Below are 18,629 nucleotides of genomic sequence, written 5' to 3'. Positions count from 1 at the left end.
AACCAGATCTTATAATGAACTTGGATCAAGCAAAAGAGATGTAACCCGTTTGGGTATATAAGGAAGCAATGGAGGATCTCATAACCAGCTACTGAGGAAGAGGTCTGAGACCTTGAAACGCGTATAGCAGATGAGATCCTTATATTGAAAAGACACCTCACTATATCGGAAACATTAGCTGATCAGCTACGGACAAAACCGCATAGACGGCTGTTGACACCACCCCCGATTCTTTACAGGAACCCTAAACCAATTAATGAACAAGGATACCTTGACGTCCTGATCACGTGGAACGCTGGTAATACGCAGGACGCCAGCAACACGTGGGGACATACAGCTGTAAGCTACGAGGAGGTGGCCAACTACCGCAGCGGTATAGTGGAAACTCAATATTGGAGGATACTCCATAATACAGCAAGGAAGTCGGGTGAGTGCACTGACCTGTGGTGGGACGCCGCCACAGGCAGAGACAAGCCAGCCGGACATCAAAGAGTGAGTAATAACCTATCTCCGACACTCAGTGAGACTGAGGACTATACTCCCTAGCAGTGAGCTATACGATTGAGACTCTCTGAAGCGCCAAGTTCAGCGCCTATATTTATACATGTGAACTTTAGTGAACAGTTTTAGAGGTTTTTTATCATACACATTCGCATATCTGGAATCATATCTATTGATAGACCGTAATATTTACTGTATTGTAATTATTGTTGAATAAATGTACTGTGATTATAACTAGATGGACCTGATGTGTAGCGCCAGTTATTGAGTGCCCACTATATTATATACTAACTGTTTAATGCCTGTAATATAGAAATCCTGTGCTAGCAGCATGTGTGTTGTTTGAATGCTGTTGAGTCCTACGCCATGAAAATGTGCAATGAACAGATGGGAGCTGTGCTGTGGTATGCATGTTTCCCCCTCTTTGCAGAATAATCCTGTCCTAGGATTCTTCTGCAAGATTGGATAACACCAATTGGCCATTTCATCGTCAGTAGCTGAGGACTGGAGATCCACAAGCATCTGAGTTAACTTTAGTGAAGGAGGTACTAATTTCACCATTTGCAATGTGGCCGGGGCCATCAGTGCAGCCTTCTTGGCCTCCGCGTCTGCCAGGGCATTGCCTTGGGACACATGATCTTTACCACCAGTAGGCGCCCTGCAGTGGACAATTGCAATCTGTGAGGGAAATCTTATGGCTTCTAAAAGTCGTATGACAAGTTGTGAATGGGAGATGTGCTTACCATCAGCTGCAATGAATCGTCTCCTTTGCCAAATGACCACATAGTCCCAGACCACTTCATGTGCGTACCTGCTGTCAGTGTAAATGGTGACTGGCTTGCCTTTATGTAGTATGCATGCTCTTGTGAGTGCAATTCTGCTGCTTGTGCAGATCGGTATGTGATGGGTCTGGCTTCCAGGACAACATGTGTGTCATGTTGTATGGCGTGTATACAATCATGTGCCTCTGTCAAGTGATCCTCAGGTCCTTTAAGTCCTAATAGGGCATTCAAGATAGGTGCTGGACCTGAGGTGTGTGTTGCGTATTTGATTTGGAGGGAGGGATTGCTGAGGAGTAGAATTTCACATCTAGATAGTCTCTGTGCGGACATGTGCTGTGTGTGTATATGCCCCGAGAAGGCCCACTACATCATGTGTGGTGTACAGGATAGTCTCATGTCCCATTGTGAGTGGCGTTGCAAGCTCAACCATCATAGCACAGGCTGCAAGAGACCTCAGACAGTCCGGCATTCCTTGGACGGATGCCAGAACCACCTTTGAGAAAAAGGCACAAGGACGTAACTTGCCTCTGTGATATTGTGTCAGCACACCCGCCATGGTTTTACAATTTTGTCGAGCATATACAGTACAGACCAAAAGTTCGGACACACCTTCTCATTCAAAGAGTTTTCTTTATTTTCATGACTATGAAAATTGTAGATTCATACTGAAGGCATCAAAACTATGAATTAACACATGTGGAATTATATACATAACAAAAAAGTGTGAAACAACTGAAAAGATGTCATATTCTAGGTTCTTCAAAGTAGCCACCTTTTGCTTTGATTACTGCTTTGCACACTCTTGGCATTCTCTTGATGAGCTTTAAGAGGTAGTCACCTGAAATGGTCTTCCAACAGTCTTGAAGGAGTTCCCAGAGATGCTTAGCACTTGTTGGCCCTTTTGCCTTCACTCTGCGGTCCAGCTCACCCCAAACCATCTCTATTGGGTTTAGGTCCGGTGACTGTGGAGGCCAGTGGTCTAGCACTCTCCTTCATGGTCAAATAGCCCTTACACAGCCTGGAGGTGTGTTTGGGGTCATTGTCCTGTTGAAAAATAAATGATGGTCCAACTAAACGCAAACCGGATGGAATAGCATGCCGCTGCAAGATGCTGTGGTAGCCATGCTGGTTCAGTATGCCTTCAATTTTGAATAAATCCCAACAGTGTCACCAGCAAAGCACCCCCACACCATCACACCTCCTCCTCCATGCTTCACGGTGGGAACCAGGCATGTAGAGTCCATCCGTTCACTTTTTCTGCGTCGCACAAAGACACAGTGTTTGGAACCAAAGATCTCAAATTTGGAGACTCATCAGACCAAAGCACAGATTTCCACTGGTCTAATGTCCATTCTGTGTGTTCTTTAGCCCAAACAAGTCTCTTCTGCTTGTTGCCTGTCCTTAGCAGTGGTTTCCTAGCAGATATTCTACCATGAAGGCCAGATTCACACAGTCTCCTCTTAACAGTTGTTCTAGAGATGTGTCTGCTGCTAGAACTCTGTGTGGCATTGACCTGGTCTCTAATCTGAGCTGCTGTTAACCTGCGATTTCTGAGGCTGGTGACTCGGATGAACTTATCCTCCACAGCAGAGGTGACTCTTGGTCTTCCTTTCCTGGGGCGGTCCGCATGTGAGCCAGTTTCTTTGTAGGGCTTGATGGTTTTTGTGACTGCACTTGGGGACACTTTAAAAGTTTTCCCAATTTTTCGGACTGACTGACCTTCATTTCTTAAAGTAATGATGGCCACTCGTTTTTCTTTACTTAGCTGCTTTTTTCTTGCCATAATACAAATTCTAACAGTCTATTCAGTAGGACTATCAGCTGTGTATCCACCTGACTTCTCCACAGCGCAACTGATGGTCCCAACCCCATTTATAAGGCAAGAAATCCCACTTATTAAACCTGACAGGGCACACCTGTGAAGTGAAAACCATTTCAGGTGACTACCTCTTGAAGCTCATCAAGAGAATGCCAAGAGTGTGCAAAGCAGTAATCAAAGGAAAAGGTGGCTACTTTGAAGAACCTAGAATATGACATATTTTCAGTTGTTACACACTTGTTTGTTATGTATATAATTCCACATGTGATAATTCATAGTTTTGATGCCTTCAGTGTGAATCTACAATTTTCATAGTCATGAAAATATAGAAAACTCTTTGAATGAGAAGGTGTGTCCAAAATTTTGGTCTGTACTGTACGTGGAATGTGAGTTTGTAGTCAGGGAGGCCCAAACCTGGACTTGTCATTAAAGAACATTTCAAATAATCAAATGCATTAAACATTTCCTCAGACCACCTGATGAGATCTGGCATGTCTGCCAGAGTGGCTTGTCTCATTACATTGTCATAGTAGGAGCAATCAGGAATCCATTGTCTGCAGTAGTTTATCATACCAAGGAAAGATAACATTTATTTATTGGTGTGCGGGGTGACCAACCCCGCAACAGACTGGACTCTTTCTGTGCTGATTCTCCTTTCTCCCTTTGTGAGAACAAAGCCCAAGTATTCAACTTGCTTTTTACACCATTGCATTTTCTTGCGTAACACCTTGTGTTCACATTCAGACAACCATTTTAACAAAGATAAACCATCTGTTACATTGGCCTCCTCTGACACACTGCACAATAACAAATAATCCACGTATTGCAAGAGTACAGAATCCTGGGGGGGGGGGGATTGCCAGTGTTTTAAACTGGCTTTGAGGACAATGCTGTACACTACAGGTGAATCAGCATATCCCTGGGGCATCCTGCACAAGGTAAGTTGACGACCCTCAAAGGGAAAAGCAAAAAAAGTCTGGTCTGCTTGTCAACCGGGATAGAGAAGAAAGCATTTTTCAAGTCTATCACGCTGAAACAGACAGCTTCTGCAGTAAATGGCTGACAGCAACTGAGAAATGTCTTGGCTGTCTCTGTTTACTCACGTGTTTGCTCCTAAACTTTTGTAACTATGTGTGGGGGTCTGTATCTTCCTGATCTCAAAGCATCCTGCTGCCTCCTTCTCATATAACTGTTTCTCAAAGTCTTGTATTTAGTATTTTGTCTGAGGTCCATGAGAAAACGCGCTGCTTTACAATCAACATGAGATTGGGAAGGAGACTGTCACTATTTGCAGCCATATTTATTCCCAGAGAATTCTTGTACAGTCACTCAGAATTGAGAAAGTTCGTTGGAAGAACGAGTGAAACATTTTCAAGAAATCTACAGTAAGTCCAGTTGCCTTGATTTATTCTTTACAGATTTATTTCTCTCGAGGTCATGATGGAGACAAGTTCTTACAACATTGCTCCTTTTACAGACATTTCTCCAAAGCCTTTTCAGGCTCCCTATCTGTATACTGCCTCCCCGCTCTGAGGTTAGGTGTGGTGGTTTGAGTCAATAATACGGTGCATGCATGAGGTTACTCACTTATGTCCAGGCTGAATACTGGGTTGGGTCTCAGTCCCTCTGCCTGAAGGCAATTTAAGATTGTGCCTTCTTCATTAAGTGGCCCAGCCACTGTGCTTCTTGATTGCAAGAAAGTTTACCTCCTGCTTCTCCCCTGGGGTTGTGTATGAAATACCTCTCCCATGCATACACTGCACGGATGAGGGGGACAGAATGGCCGGTGCATCCACGTAGAATGTCTACACATCACTGGAGTGAACGCGATCCCATTCACTTTAATGGCAGGCAAACCTGAAAAACCTTCAGGTCATATTTGCAGCCACTATATACTTACAAGAAGTGCACAAATCGTCCCACAACATGGACAGTGACATACCAGAGGGGGATCAATGGCAAACATTCCCCCCAAAGAATATGTATTTTAATCAGGGGCCATTTTTATGCATCTTAAATGGAAATTCTCAGAAATGTGCGCTGCTGGAGCCGACAAAATATTTTATTTTATGCCACGGGAGTACGGTCCTTAAAAATGATTAACCTGACATAAAATAAATTGTGATTATGTGGCTCGAGGTACATTATGCGGTCAATGGATAAAAACTTTAATGTAGGCCACTGGAGTACTGTCCCAAACATTAGGCATTCACCGGACAGAAAAGAACAAGTAATTATGTGGCTGGGGGTATATTAGACGGTCATTGGATATCAATTTTACTGTAGGCCAGTGGACTATAGGCCCCAAAAATTATTAATTCACTGAACATAAAAGAACAATTGATAATGTGGCTGGAGGTACATTAAGGGGTCACCGTATAACAATTTTACTGTTGGCTAGTTAGATTAGAGGCCCCAAAAATTATGCATTCATCGTACATAAATGGTCCAGTGATTATGTGGCTGGAGATATATTAGACAGCCATTCAATATAAATTTTTCTGCTGCCACTGTAGTACAGGCCCCAAACATTAGTCATTCATCGGACAGAAAAGAACAAGTAATTATGTTGTGGCTGGAGGTATATTAGACGGTCATTGGATAGCAATTTTACTGCAGGCCAGTACAAATAGATGTCAAATACATATGTTTAAAGAACAAAAAATATAAAATTGGATTAAAAACATGGCTAACGAAACCCCTTCTCTTAAAAAAAATACAAATGATAATAGTCGAAATTCCATAACACGTGGTCGTCACAGGTGTTGAATTTCTCTGAGGTTCCAAACAGTAGGCATTCACCGGACAGAAAAGGCCTTTAGTGCCGCTGTATTTACCTACGACAGGGACCATTATGTGTTCTGGCCAAAAATGTTCTAAAGGCCTCCGAGTCCACCAGTTTATATGGCAGTAGTTAGTGGGCTAGCAGTTCCAACAAGCCGGTGGTCAGCTGTTGGCCAAGAGGATTATGCGGTGTCATCATTTTTTTACGCTCGAACATTTGGAAGCCTGCCTTGTGCCAGATGAAAGCGACGACGGCACAGTGGAAGGTGGAGGACAAATGTGAGGAGAGAGGAGAAGGAGAAGAAGCAGGACATGGAGCACCAGGAGCGTGGCTTTGTGGGTTCTGACGGTGTTGCTCCCACTGGGCTCGATGATGGGAGGCCAGGTGCCTTCTTAAGGCGGTCGTCCCTAGGTGAGTGTTGGGCTTACCGTGACTTATGCATTGACAGCACAGGCTGCAGATGGCAACACTATTATCAGCAGCTGACACGAAAAATAAAAAGCCCACACTGCTGAGCCATGTGCCGGCATCTTGGGAGTGCAAGATGTGACCGTGCATGGTGGGTGGCTCACTCCAGATACATTTGCTGTCTGCTTTTTGCCTCCTGTGCACTGCGAGTTCTGCCTGCTTCTCCTCCCTATCTGCTGCTCTCTCCCTCTGAACTCCCCTCCTCTTCCTCTCTTGTCGGCACCCACGTGACGTCCATCGACACGTCATCATCGTCACCTTCACCACCACTGACATTAGAGATCCTCGGGGTAGGCAGCAACAGAGGGGACCACCCTCCTTGGGTTGATCTGGGTACTGTTATCAGACCGCTGGGTGGCGGCCGTTGCTACCTCCTCTTCCTCATCCGATGCCAAGAATGGCTGCGCATCGGTAAGTTCTGGGAATTGATGGGAAAGTAATTCTTCTGACTCGAGTGGTGGTGGTGGTGTCTTTTGGAGGTGCACACAGCAGAGAGTGAGGAGAGTGCAGATACAGAGGATGAGGAGGGTGCAGAAGCAGAAGGTTGAGTGAGCCCCTCAACCAACTCTGGTGTGTCCTTTGACATAATCGCATGCACCTTCTCCAACTTCCCACTTAGGCTCTGGCCTAGTGCACCTGCAAGACCCCCTACCACCTCTGCAGAATGGCCTGCCTCTTCCTCTGCCTGTCATTTTCAAAATGACCCTGTGACAAAGTCCCTACATAAGAGCAGTATTTGTGGATTTTGGCTGGCAACTGGTATATCACACCAGTTGCAATTAGTTGTTCCAATGGCGTTTGTCCCTCTGTATAGCTGCGGTATCTCAACAGAACCGCACACAAATGCTGCACAATACAAATGCACCATATAGAAATTATATCCTAGGTATATTGCACCCCTGCCTTAATCACATTTTTGGGGGGGCAACTGGTATATCACACTAGTTGCAATTAGTTATTCCAATAGCGTTTGTCCCTCTGTATAGCTTCAGTATCGCAGCAGAACTGTACACAACTGCTGCACAATACAAATGCACTATAATATACTTTCTGTCCTCTACTTATTGAGGTAAGGCAGATGATCTCAGTACATTTATCAATATTCTGCTGGTGTTTGTGACGGTAATATCACTTCCATTTCGCTGTTCTGATGTATTTCACCCAGCAAATAGCCTCTGGCCAGACTTCCCCTGATGTGGAAACCTCAAGGAGATGCGGTGACCCAAAACCTCTTGCTTCAGCCGATCCAGATACTACTTGTTGTCAAAGCGGTAGGTTTGGAAGCCTCGCGGTCCAGGGGGAAAGGTCTGAGCGCCCAGAAGCCAGGTTAGTCTACTCTTCAAAACTGCTTTTACTCTGAACAAGCCCAGATAGCTCAGACAGTAGAGCATCTGAGGCGTGTTACTATTTGCACAAATAAAAAAATCACAGAAGAGAAATACCCCTAAAATTTTACTTTTACTAGATACGTTTAAGATTTGAACACAAAAACGCCCAAATCAATTGTAAATAATTAATCTAAGATCATAATCATAGAAACTTGCCCACGCTAGGATACAAATGGTGCAGGTATTTATCAACCGATAAGCGGAACAACCAGGCGACAGTATCAGGGTAAAGTATACTTCAGCCAAAGCAAGGCAACAGCATTAGCTGAGATCCATAACTAACAATTACTTCATACCAAATGCTACGATCAGCAGGTCTTCCAGGGGTAACAGCCAAGATGAGGTGGTAGGGAAGATCATCTGTCCCTAAGGTAACCCTACCACTAGCCCTGCCTAAATGTGGGACAGCCACCCAAAGGGGCCATCCCACCTATAGGTAGCTGACACCTGTAATACCCTGGTTATCCCTCCTACAAACTTCACTTCCCGACGCGTTTCCCTAGGTGGCGATATCCATGTGGTTCATCAGGGGAATCGGGAAGCAGCAAAGGATGATACCAAATACTGCTCACACATATCCATTAGAATCAGATAGGAAACACTGCTGCCCTGTTGACTTCAATAGATCAGTTGTTCATAAGTATAGGACATGTTCTATCTTTTACAGAACAGAAATATGGATATTTAAAGGACGCAGATTATCCATGTGCTTTCTGCATCTGTATATCTGTTCCGCAAAATGCATTGTCTATGAGTCTGCGAAAAAAATTTGGATGGCAGACAGACCACATCCGTATAGTGCGGATCTGCGATTTGAAGACTGGAAAACTGATAGAATATGTCCTCAAAATGCAGACCGTGGACCCATCAAAGTCAATGAGTCTGCAAAAAAAATGGGTACGATTCACATACGTGTCTTAAGGTTCGGCACTTTGCGGACCGCAAAACGGATAAGGTTGTGTGCATGAGGCTTAACCACTGAACAGGCTTGGTTACTTTTTCCCACTCCATTCTAGTCTGCTCTACACAGACTACATTAGGGAAGAGGGTAGAAAATGGAAACACAAAAATCGGCCAGGTTAAAAAGGGTTAAATATGTCAAATTGTTTTAAAATACTTTTAAAAATCCCTGTATATCATATCTTATAAATAGAGGTGGGACGACAAAACCGTTGAATGCACGAATGCCTCGAATCTTGTTGGATTCGAGGTATTCGTGGACTCGAATCCCGACCTCATTTACTAAATTCAAATCCAACGAATCCATGACAGCGGGAACCGGTGCAGTCCCTGTATTGCAATGCACCGGCCCCGCTCACTGTGGTATAATCTTATGCTCTAACCTGCATTGTTAAGATATTATCTCCATCTGTATTACTTACATTACAACATTAAGTTCCGTAGCAGAGAGGAGGGAGGAGGCCGGGAGTACCCCACATAACAGTGCCATCCACAGATCCCCCACATAACAGTGCCATCCACAGATCCCCAAAACAGTGCCATCCACACATCCCCCATAACAGTGCCATCCACACATCCCCCATAACAGTGCAATCCACACATCCCCCATAACAGTGCCATCCACAGATCCCCCATAACAGTGCCATCCACAGATCCCCCATAACAGTGCTATCCACAGATCCCCCATAACAGTGCCATCCAGAAATCCCCCATAACAGTGCCATCCACAGATCCACAAAACAGTGCCATCCACAGATCCCCAAAACAGTGCCATCCACAGATCCCCAAAACAGTGCCATCCACAGATCCCCCATAACAGTGCCATCCACAGATCCCCCATAACAGTGCCATCCACAGATCCCCCATAACAGTGCCATCCACAGATCCCCCATAACAGTGCCATTCACAGATCCCCCATAACAGTGCCATCCACAGATCCCCCATAACAGTGCCATCCATAGATCCCCCATAACAGTGCCATCCAGAGATCCCCATAACAGTGCCATCCAGAGATCCCCCATAACAGTGCCATCCACAGATCCCCAAAACAGTGCCATCCACAGATCCCCCATAACAGTGCTATCCACAGATCTTCCATAACAGTACCATCCACAGATCCCCCATAACAGTGCCATCCACAGATCCCCCATAACAGTGCCATCCACAGATCCCCACATAACAGCGCCATCCACAGATCCCTCATAACAGTGCCGTCCACAGATCCCCCCATAACAGTGCCATCAACAGATCCCCCATAACAGTGCCATCCAGAGATCCCCCATAACAGTGCCATCCACAGATCCCCAAAACAGTGCCATCCACAGATCCCCCATAACAGTGCTATCCACAGATCTTCCATAACAGTGCCATCCACAGATCCCCCATAACAGTGCCATCCACAGATCCCCCATAACAGTGCCATCCACAGATCCCCACATAACAGCGCCATCCACAGATCCCCCATAACAGTGCCGTCCACAGATCCCCCCATAACAGTGCCATCAACAGATCCCCCATAACAGTGCCATCCACAGATCCCCCATAACAGTGCATCCACAGATCCCCCATAACAGTGCCATCCACAGATCCCCCATAACAATGCCATCCACAGATCCCCCCATAACAGTGCCATCCACAGATCCCCCCATAAAAGTGCCATCCACACATCCCCCATAACAGTGCCATCCAGAGATCCCCCATAACAGTGCCATCCAGAGATCCCCATAACAGTGCCATCCACAGATCCCCAAAACAGTGCCATCCACAGATCCCCCATAACAGTGCCATCCACAGATCCCCCATAACAGTGCCATCCACAGATCCCCACATAACAGCGCCATCCACAGATCCCCCATAACAGTGCCGTCCACAGATCCCCCCCATAACAGTGCCATCAACAGATCCCCCATAACAGTGCCATCCACACATCCCCCATAACAATGCCATCCATAGATCCCCCATAACAGTGCCATCCACAGATCCCCCATAACAATGCCATCCACAGATCCCCCCATAACAGTGCCATCCAAAGATCCCCCCATAAAAGTGCCATCCACAGATTTCCCACAACAGTGCCATCCACAGATCCCCCATAACAGTGCCATCCACAGATTCCCCATAACAATGCCATCCACAGATCCCCCATAACAGTGCCATCCACAGATCCCTTCCATAACAGTGCCATCCACAGATTCCCCATAACAATGCCATCCACAGATCCCCGCATAACAGTGCATCCACAGATTCCCCCCCCCCCATAGCAGTGTTATTCACAGATCCCTTCCATAAGTGTTTGGATCACTTTGTTTCTTACACCGTTCACACAATTCTTATGTACAGGATTCGTAGGATCCGAGATTCTGAAGATTTAACAGATTCGAGAACCTTTTCGAATTCGGATTCGAAAAAAAATTGGATTCGTCCCACCTCTCCTTATAATAAAAGTCACATCAAATACAGGAGAGCCTCCTTCTGCCCACTCCATTCCAGCCTGCACAGAACAGACTACATTACTGACTCCAGGAGGAGGACCTCCCGATAACAGCTCTACAGATAAGGCTACTCTCACACTAGTGTTTTGGTTTCCGTTTGTGAGATCCGTTCAGGGCTCTCACCAGCGGTCCAAAACGGATCAGTTTGCATTCTAATGTATTCTGAATGGAAAAGGATCCGATCAGAATGCATCAGTTCAGTCTCCATTCCACTTTGGAGACAGTTTGTTTGCAGTGTTTTGGTGTACGTCTGAAGAAACTGAGTCAAACGGATCCGTCCTGGCACACAATGTAAGGCTACTTTCACACCTGCGTTCGGTGCGGATCCGTCTGGTATCTGCACAGACGGATCCTCACCTATAATGCAAAAGCTTGTATCCGTTCAGAGCGGATCTGTTTGCATTATTTTTATTTTTTTTAAGTCTAAGTCAAACGGATCCGTCCATGACGGATCCGCATAAAACGCGAGTGTGAAAGTAGCCTTATATTAGGCTACTTTCACACTAGCGTTTTTTGCTGGATCCAGCAGGGTTCAGCAAAACCGCTTCCGTTACTGTAAATATAACCATCTGCATCCGTTCAGAACGGATCCGGTTGTATTATCTTTAAAATAGCCAAGACGGATCCATCATGAACACCATTGAAAGTCAATGGAGGACGGATCAGTTTTCTATTGTGGCAGAGAAAAACGGATCCGTCTCCATTGACTTGAATTATGGGTCATGGTGAATCCGTCTTGCTCGGCATCCCAGGAAGGAAAGCAAACCGCAGCCTGCTGCTCTCCGGTATGAGAACGGAACGTATTTCGGAGCACTCCGTTCTGCTCAGTTACGTGTTGTACCCATGGACAATGAATGGGGACAAAACTGAAGCATTTTTTTCCAGTATTGAGACCCTATGACGGATCTCAATACCGGAAAATATTAACGCTAGTGTGAAAGTAGCCTGAGTCCTTCTAATACCTCTGCAGCTTATATTACTGATATTAGAGGAGGACCTCCTTCTAACACCTCTGCAGCTTATATTACTGATAATAGAGGAGGACCTCCTTCTAACACCTCTGCAGCTTATATTACTAACTTTGCAGGAGGACCTCCTTCTCACAACTCCATCCTAGCTGATTGTACAGTGAACAGACTAGATTACAGACTCCAGGAGGAGGACCTCCTTCTAACAGCTCTACAGTTTATATAACTGATAACAGAGGAGGACCTCCTTCTAACAACTCCATCCTACTATATTACTGACTACAGAGTGTGGACCTCCTCCCAACAACTGCATTATAAGGCCCATGCACACAAACGTATACCTTCCGAGACATAGTGTCCATGAGCAGGCCATATGTCCCAGAGCGGCATCAATCGTGTCCCATGATCATACGAGCCTGGGACAGTAATCCCGCAGGTAGCCTGACGTGCACTGCATTATAGTAAACTATAAAACTGTGCGCTCTGGGACATATGCCCTGGTCACGGACTGTATGTCTCGGAGGGCATATGTTTATGTGCATGGACTCTTATTAGAAAAGCGGGTGAAAGAAGGTCCTCCTCCTGGAGTCAGTAATATAAGCTGGACTGGTGTAAGAAGGAGGTCCTCCTCTATTATCAGTAATATAAGCTGTAGCAGTGTTAGAAGGAGGTCCTCCTCCTGTTGTCAGTAATATAAACTGCAGAGGGGTTAGAAGGAGGTCCTCCTCCTCCTGGAGTCAGTAATATAAACTGTAGAGGGGTTAGAAGGAGGTCCTCCTCCTGGAGTCAGTAATATAAGCTGTAGAGGTGTTAGAAGGAGGTCCTCCTCCTGGAGTCAGTAATATAAGCTGTAGAGCAGTTAGAAGGAGGTCCTCCTCCTGGAGTCAGTAACCTAGTCTCTTCTATACAGATAAGACTAGAATGGAGTGGGCAGAAGGAGGTCCTCCTGTATTTGCTGTGTCTTATTGAATTCATATTGGTCCTCTCTATGGAGAATGGAATTTTTTCTATTGCATCGATAAAAATACATATAATGATATAGGAAATACATAATTCTAGCAAAACCCTTTCCTGAATTAGGAACGCAAATAATTTAATAAGTAACATCAAGAACAGGAGAACCTGCTCCTAACAACTCCATTCTAGTCTCCACCATGGAGGAATGGCTGATACCAGAGAGAACAAGAGCCCTGACTACCGACCAGGACCTGCCCAGTATCTGCTGCACTGCCAGAGCTGAAGGACCTGGGGTGACATCACCGTCATGTGATCAGTGAAGGGGGCGTGGCTGGGCAGTGAGTCACTAATCACATTTTGGTGACATCATCACAGGTCCTTCATCAACTCTATTGCTGAGCTCCAGCTCCTCCAATTCTCTCCTCTTCTCCTGAATGAGCCACTAAGGATGGACAGGAAGGAGATCAGCAGAAGAATATTAGACCTCACCTTGGAGATCATCTCCCTGCTGAGCGGAGAGGTAAACTTATCTAGATTTCTCTCCTCTTTATTGTATTCTGTAACAAGTCAGAGATCGGGAAGGAAAATCCATCATAGGAAGTGATAGGAAGAGTCCAGGGTCCTGGAGAACGGCCTCCAGACCTTCCAAGTGATGGAGAACCTGAAGATCAACCCCCAGTATGGTGAGTGATGTATCATGTGACCAATAGTCATGTTGTAGGAGCCATGAGAAGGTAAGTAGGCATGTTGTACCAGGAGGAAAAGGGCCGGAGGAGAGCACATGGCCCTGAAGGGTTTATTCCCTAAGTGTCTCTCTCCATCCACAGGCGTACACAATAGTGAAGAAGACATTGGGGGACTGTGTGTCTCCCAACATCCATCTCCAAGAGTCAGGAGGGTGGAGCAGGACCCCTCACCCCATCACAGAGCCTCCCCCTCACCCCCTGATACATGAGCAGAAGATCCTAGTACTCACCCACAGGATGATGGAGCTGCTGACTGGAGAGGTGACACTGCTGTGAATGCTTGGAAATTCTCCTGTAACAGCACTGGAGGGGTCTGGGTGATGACGGTGTCATTGTGTTGTCAGGTTCCTCTAAGGTGTCAGGATGTCACTGTCTATTTCTCCATGGAGGAGTGGGAGTATATAGAAGGACACAAGGATCTGTACGAGGAGACCATGATGGAGGAGCACCAGCCTCTTATATCACAAGGTAAGAGCCGTCATGTGCAGTGTATACACGTGAGTGCAGTTACATGTAATGGAGGAGCACCAGCCTCTTATATCACAAGGTAAGACCCGTCATGTGCAGTGTATACACGTGTGTGCAGTGACATGTAATGGAGGAGCACCAGCCTCTTATATCACAGGGTAAGACCCGTCATGTGCAGTGTATATACGTGTGTGCAGTGACATGTAATGGAGGACCACTAAAGGTTAGACTCTTTACACATGACGTTGTCCCTGAATTTTCCTTGTAAGTCAGACATATTGATGGGTTCCATTCACCTGAAGGATCTCCGGTGGCTTCCTGCTAAAGTAATTCTTCTCCAGGAGCTGTTGGGGGATGCCTCGGTGCAGATGCCCCTTTTTGATGCAGTAGATGATTGTTGAGATCTTCATCTCTTGCCTAACCCAGTTCCTACGGAAGATGATAGGAGGATCTGTCGTCTGTCTCTCCTTTTCCATCATTGTCGGCAGAAATTTTGTCAGCAGTTTGTTCTTCAGTAGCTCTTCTGTGGGATCAGACCAGATAGTCTTCTCCTCCGCGCACTAGTCATTAGTGAGCCTTGTACTTTGATGTGGATTCTATCTCTTTAAATTTGCCTCAAAAGTAGAGGTGTCCTCTGGTGCTGTAGAAGGCTCATAAAAGGATTCACTCCCCCCAGCCATATATATCTGTATGCTCATTCTTAAAATGTACTATTGTGGAAAAGGAGCCATCGTCCCACTGCCTGCCATTTGCTCTCATAGACCAGAGGATACTTTGGGCCTGTGGCCTGCTAGGTGCTGAGACCTCGGCACAGGTGGTGAGAGACAGAAGAATATTGTTATTTCCCCCAATAACTAAACCTAGAAGTGAAGGAGCTGAGAGAAGAGTCTGATCTATAGACAGATCTACAGGATGCCATGGATTCAGTCACTGTGTGCTTGTGTCTCCACAGATGGATCCAAGAGGAGAAATCCACCAGAGAGATGTCCCCATCCTCTGTATTCCCAGGACTGTCCAGAGGAGAAGGTCCCGGAGAACCCTCAGGTAGATGGAGCTAAGCCCTATACACATCTATATAGGGGGGTCCTGCAGTCATAGAGGGGTCATAAATTGTGGGGGTCTCTTATGTGGATCTGTTCGATTTCCCACCTGTCCGCTGTATTGTACTGAATTGTTACAGATGACAAATCAGGGGGAAGATCTCACTGATATTAAAGTAGAGGATGAAGAAGAGAGGATGATGGGTGATCCCCCGTGTAAGAGTAAGGAGGAGGAGGACATTCCAGGAGATGTCACCACAGGTATGGAATCATGAATGGAGAAAGTGACTTCAGATTCTGTCCTTGGTGCCTTCAGGGCAATAGAAGAATCTGATCACCGGCTGCTGCTCTGCTCTTTGATTGGAGATTTCCCCATAACATCATGTACTGTTCCCCTTATCCAGCTGACAGTGATCACTGGGGATTATGCTGGCACAGCTTTTGTGTCTGTGATATCATGATGAGTTATATGTACCTCGTGCAGGAATTACATGCCGCCAGTGACCTTCATCTACTGCCATTGTGCATTGAGGCTTTGCAAGGATGTATGGATTATTATTATTATTATTTTTTATAATATAATGGTTAAAAGGGTTTTGCAGTGTGAGATATCAGCAGCAGAGGAGGAGGTACATTAAAAAGAGCTTGTTAGGTAATCCATAGGTGGGCATTATAGTATGGATTTTACTAGTAAAATCACCATGTCCATCAGGTCTAAGAGATTGATTTAATAGTGAATGCAGTTTGTGATGAGGAATGTCGTGATAGATCCTGTTACGTTAACTTATTGCATTAGTGTGATGCCCACTTGGCATAGAAATGTCAAATATGTTGTCAGAAGACAGGCTTGTTGGGTTTTTCACTGGGATTTTTAGCTAGATTTGGGTAATAAAATTAGATATAGACCAGAATCCTGAACTTTGTGTTATAGAAAACTTTAAATGGCTGGAATCACACATTCAGTTTTGGTGCTGCTTTTTGAACCAAAGCCAGAAGTGTCTTGAAAATACATGACTTACTATATACCTCTAGTTCCTGCTGGATACACTTCCAGCCTAATAGGAAATCTATAAATTTGTCTACTCTAGATTATAAAAAAACGCCACAAATTACATTTTTTATCTTAGCAGAAAATCCCAGTACAAATTCTGAAGGAAATTTGTTGTCACTAAATTGTAAAGTAGAAGATGAAGATATGCAGCGCTCTTCAGTTGAAAATATTAATGTACATCCAGGACTTCACAGTACATATAATCTTCCTAATCATGAGGAACCTTCTCTTGACCAGAAAGAGGGTGAAATGTTTCACTGTGGTAAAGAGTTCACAAAAAGATCAAGTCTTTCTACATATAGAAGAATTCTCATCGGGGAGAAGCCATACTTCTGTTCAGAATGTGGGGAGTGCTTTACAGATAAAACACATCTTGTTAGACATAAAAAATTCCACACAGGAGAGATGTTTAAGTGTTCAGAATGTGGGAAAGGTTTTAAAATAAAATCAAATCTTGTTATACATGAGAGAATTCACACAGGAGAGAAACCATATTCATGTTCAGAATGTGGGAAATGTTTTACAAATAAATCTAATCTAGTTATACATGAGCGAAATCACACAGGAGAGAAGCCATATTCATGTTCAGAATGTGGGAAATGTTTTAAAGATCAATCACGTCTCGTTAGACATAAGAGAAGTCACACAGGAGAGAAGCCATATTCATGTTCAGAATGTGGGAAATGTTTTACACAAAAATCTGATCTTGTTAGGCATGAGAGAAGTCACACAGGAGAGAAGCCATATTCATGTTCAGAATGTGGGAAATGTTTTACACAAAAACCATATCTTGTTAATCATGAGCGAAGTCACACAGGAAAGAAGCCATATTCATGTTCAGAATGTGGGAAATGTTTTACACAAAAACAATATCTTGTTAAGCATGAGAGAAGTCACACAGGAGAAAAGCCATACATGTGTTCGGAATGTGGGAAATGTTTTACACAAAAAATAATCTTGTTACACATCAGAGATTTCACACAGGAAAGAAGCCTTATTTATGTTCAGAATGTGGGAAATGTTTTGCACAAAAATCAGATCTTGTTAAGCATGAGAGAAGTCACACAGGAGAGAAGCCATATTTGTGTTCAGAATGTGGGAAATGTTTTACACGGAAATCAGAACTTGTTACACATCAGAGATTTCACACAGGAGAGAAGCCATATTTATGTTCAGAATGTGGGAAATGTTTTACAGATACATCAGGTCTTGTTAGACATAAAAGAAGTCACACAGGAGAGAAGCAGTATTTGTGTTCAGAATGTGGGAAATGTTTTACACATAAATCAAATCTTGTTACACATCAGAGAAGTCACGCAGGAGCAAATTTCTAAAATCAGCAGATTCCATTTGGATACAAATAAATTCAAACCAAAGTGACAGTGCTCAGATTGCCCTAATAAATTGTGGATGACATTCTGAAGTCTTGTAGGGCTTTAACGTCAAGGCATCATTGGCAATCTTAAAGCGGCAGTGAAATATATAGATATGGATAACATATGGTGGCCGGTGGTAATAAAGAAACTGTTTAACAACACATTGCACTTTTGGCTTTGTTATGCTTTTTAACCTCCTCCCGACCTCCTAACGCACGGATGCGTCCGGAAGGCGGTCGATTCATTCCTCCTGGACGCATCCGTGCGTCATCTCGCGAGATGACAAATGTGCATCGCGGGCCGGCAAAAGTTCAAGGAGTATTTCGTCAGCAACCTGCCAGCCAATGATCGTTGCTGATTTTTAAAAAATCTAACCAGAAGCCATCTAACACCTTATATTTATAAATATAAGGTGTTAAATGGCTTCCCTGCTCCTCTGCTGGTCCTTTTCGTCGGTTGGTCTCAGCAGAGGAGCAGGCATCACTGTGAGTACCCACCAACACCACACTTAGCCCCCAGATCACCCTCCATCACCCCAATTAACCCCTTGATCGCCCCCTGTCAATCACTTAATGAAAGGGAAAAAAGTGATCAGTGTAAACTGTCACTTTTTATTTCCACTGGTATTGACTGTTAGGTTTTAGGATAGTTTAGGCCCCTCGGTTAGGTAGTTTAGCGATCGTTTAGCGCTCAGCCCACCGCGCCGCAGTCACTTATTTGCTAATTTGAGTATCGCTAATCAGCATTTGTACTTTTATAGTATCTGTAAGTGATCAGAACTGATCACAGTCAGATATATAATTGTATTAGTGTCACCTTAGCTCGCCC

At 44.7% G+C, this 18,629-nt stretch overlaps 1 protein-coding gene across 1 annotated transcript in view; it reads left to right on the top strand.

Moving 5' to 3' along the window:
* LOC122924898 (zinc finger protein 260-like) overlaps positions 1 to 17,942 on the top strand; it is a 39,628-nt gene extending 21,686 nt beyond the window's left edge. Inside the window, exon 5 of the mRNA XM_044276437.1 lies at positions 16,859 to 17,942. Within this exon, the coding sequence (XP_044132372.1) occupies positions 16,859 to 17,805 (947 nt within the window). The 3' untranslated portion in view covers positions 17,806 to 17,942. The remainder of the gene's footprint in view (positions 1 to 16,858) is intronic.
* Positions 17,943 to 18,629: the final 687 nt, after the last annotated feature.

The sequence above is a fragment of the Bufo gargarizans genome, chromosome 1 (assembly GCF_014858855.1).
Source record: "Bufo gargarizans isolate SCDJY-AF-19 chromosome 1, ASM1485885v1, whole genome shotgun sequence".
In the NCBI taxonomy this organism is placed as follows: domain Eukaryota; kingdom Metazoa; phylum Chordata; class Amphibia; order Anura; family Bufonidae; genus Bufo; species Bufo gargarizans.
Note: the sequence above shows the minus strand (reverse complement) of the source record. Positions and strands in the feature narration are given on the sequence as shown.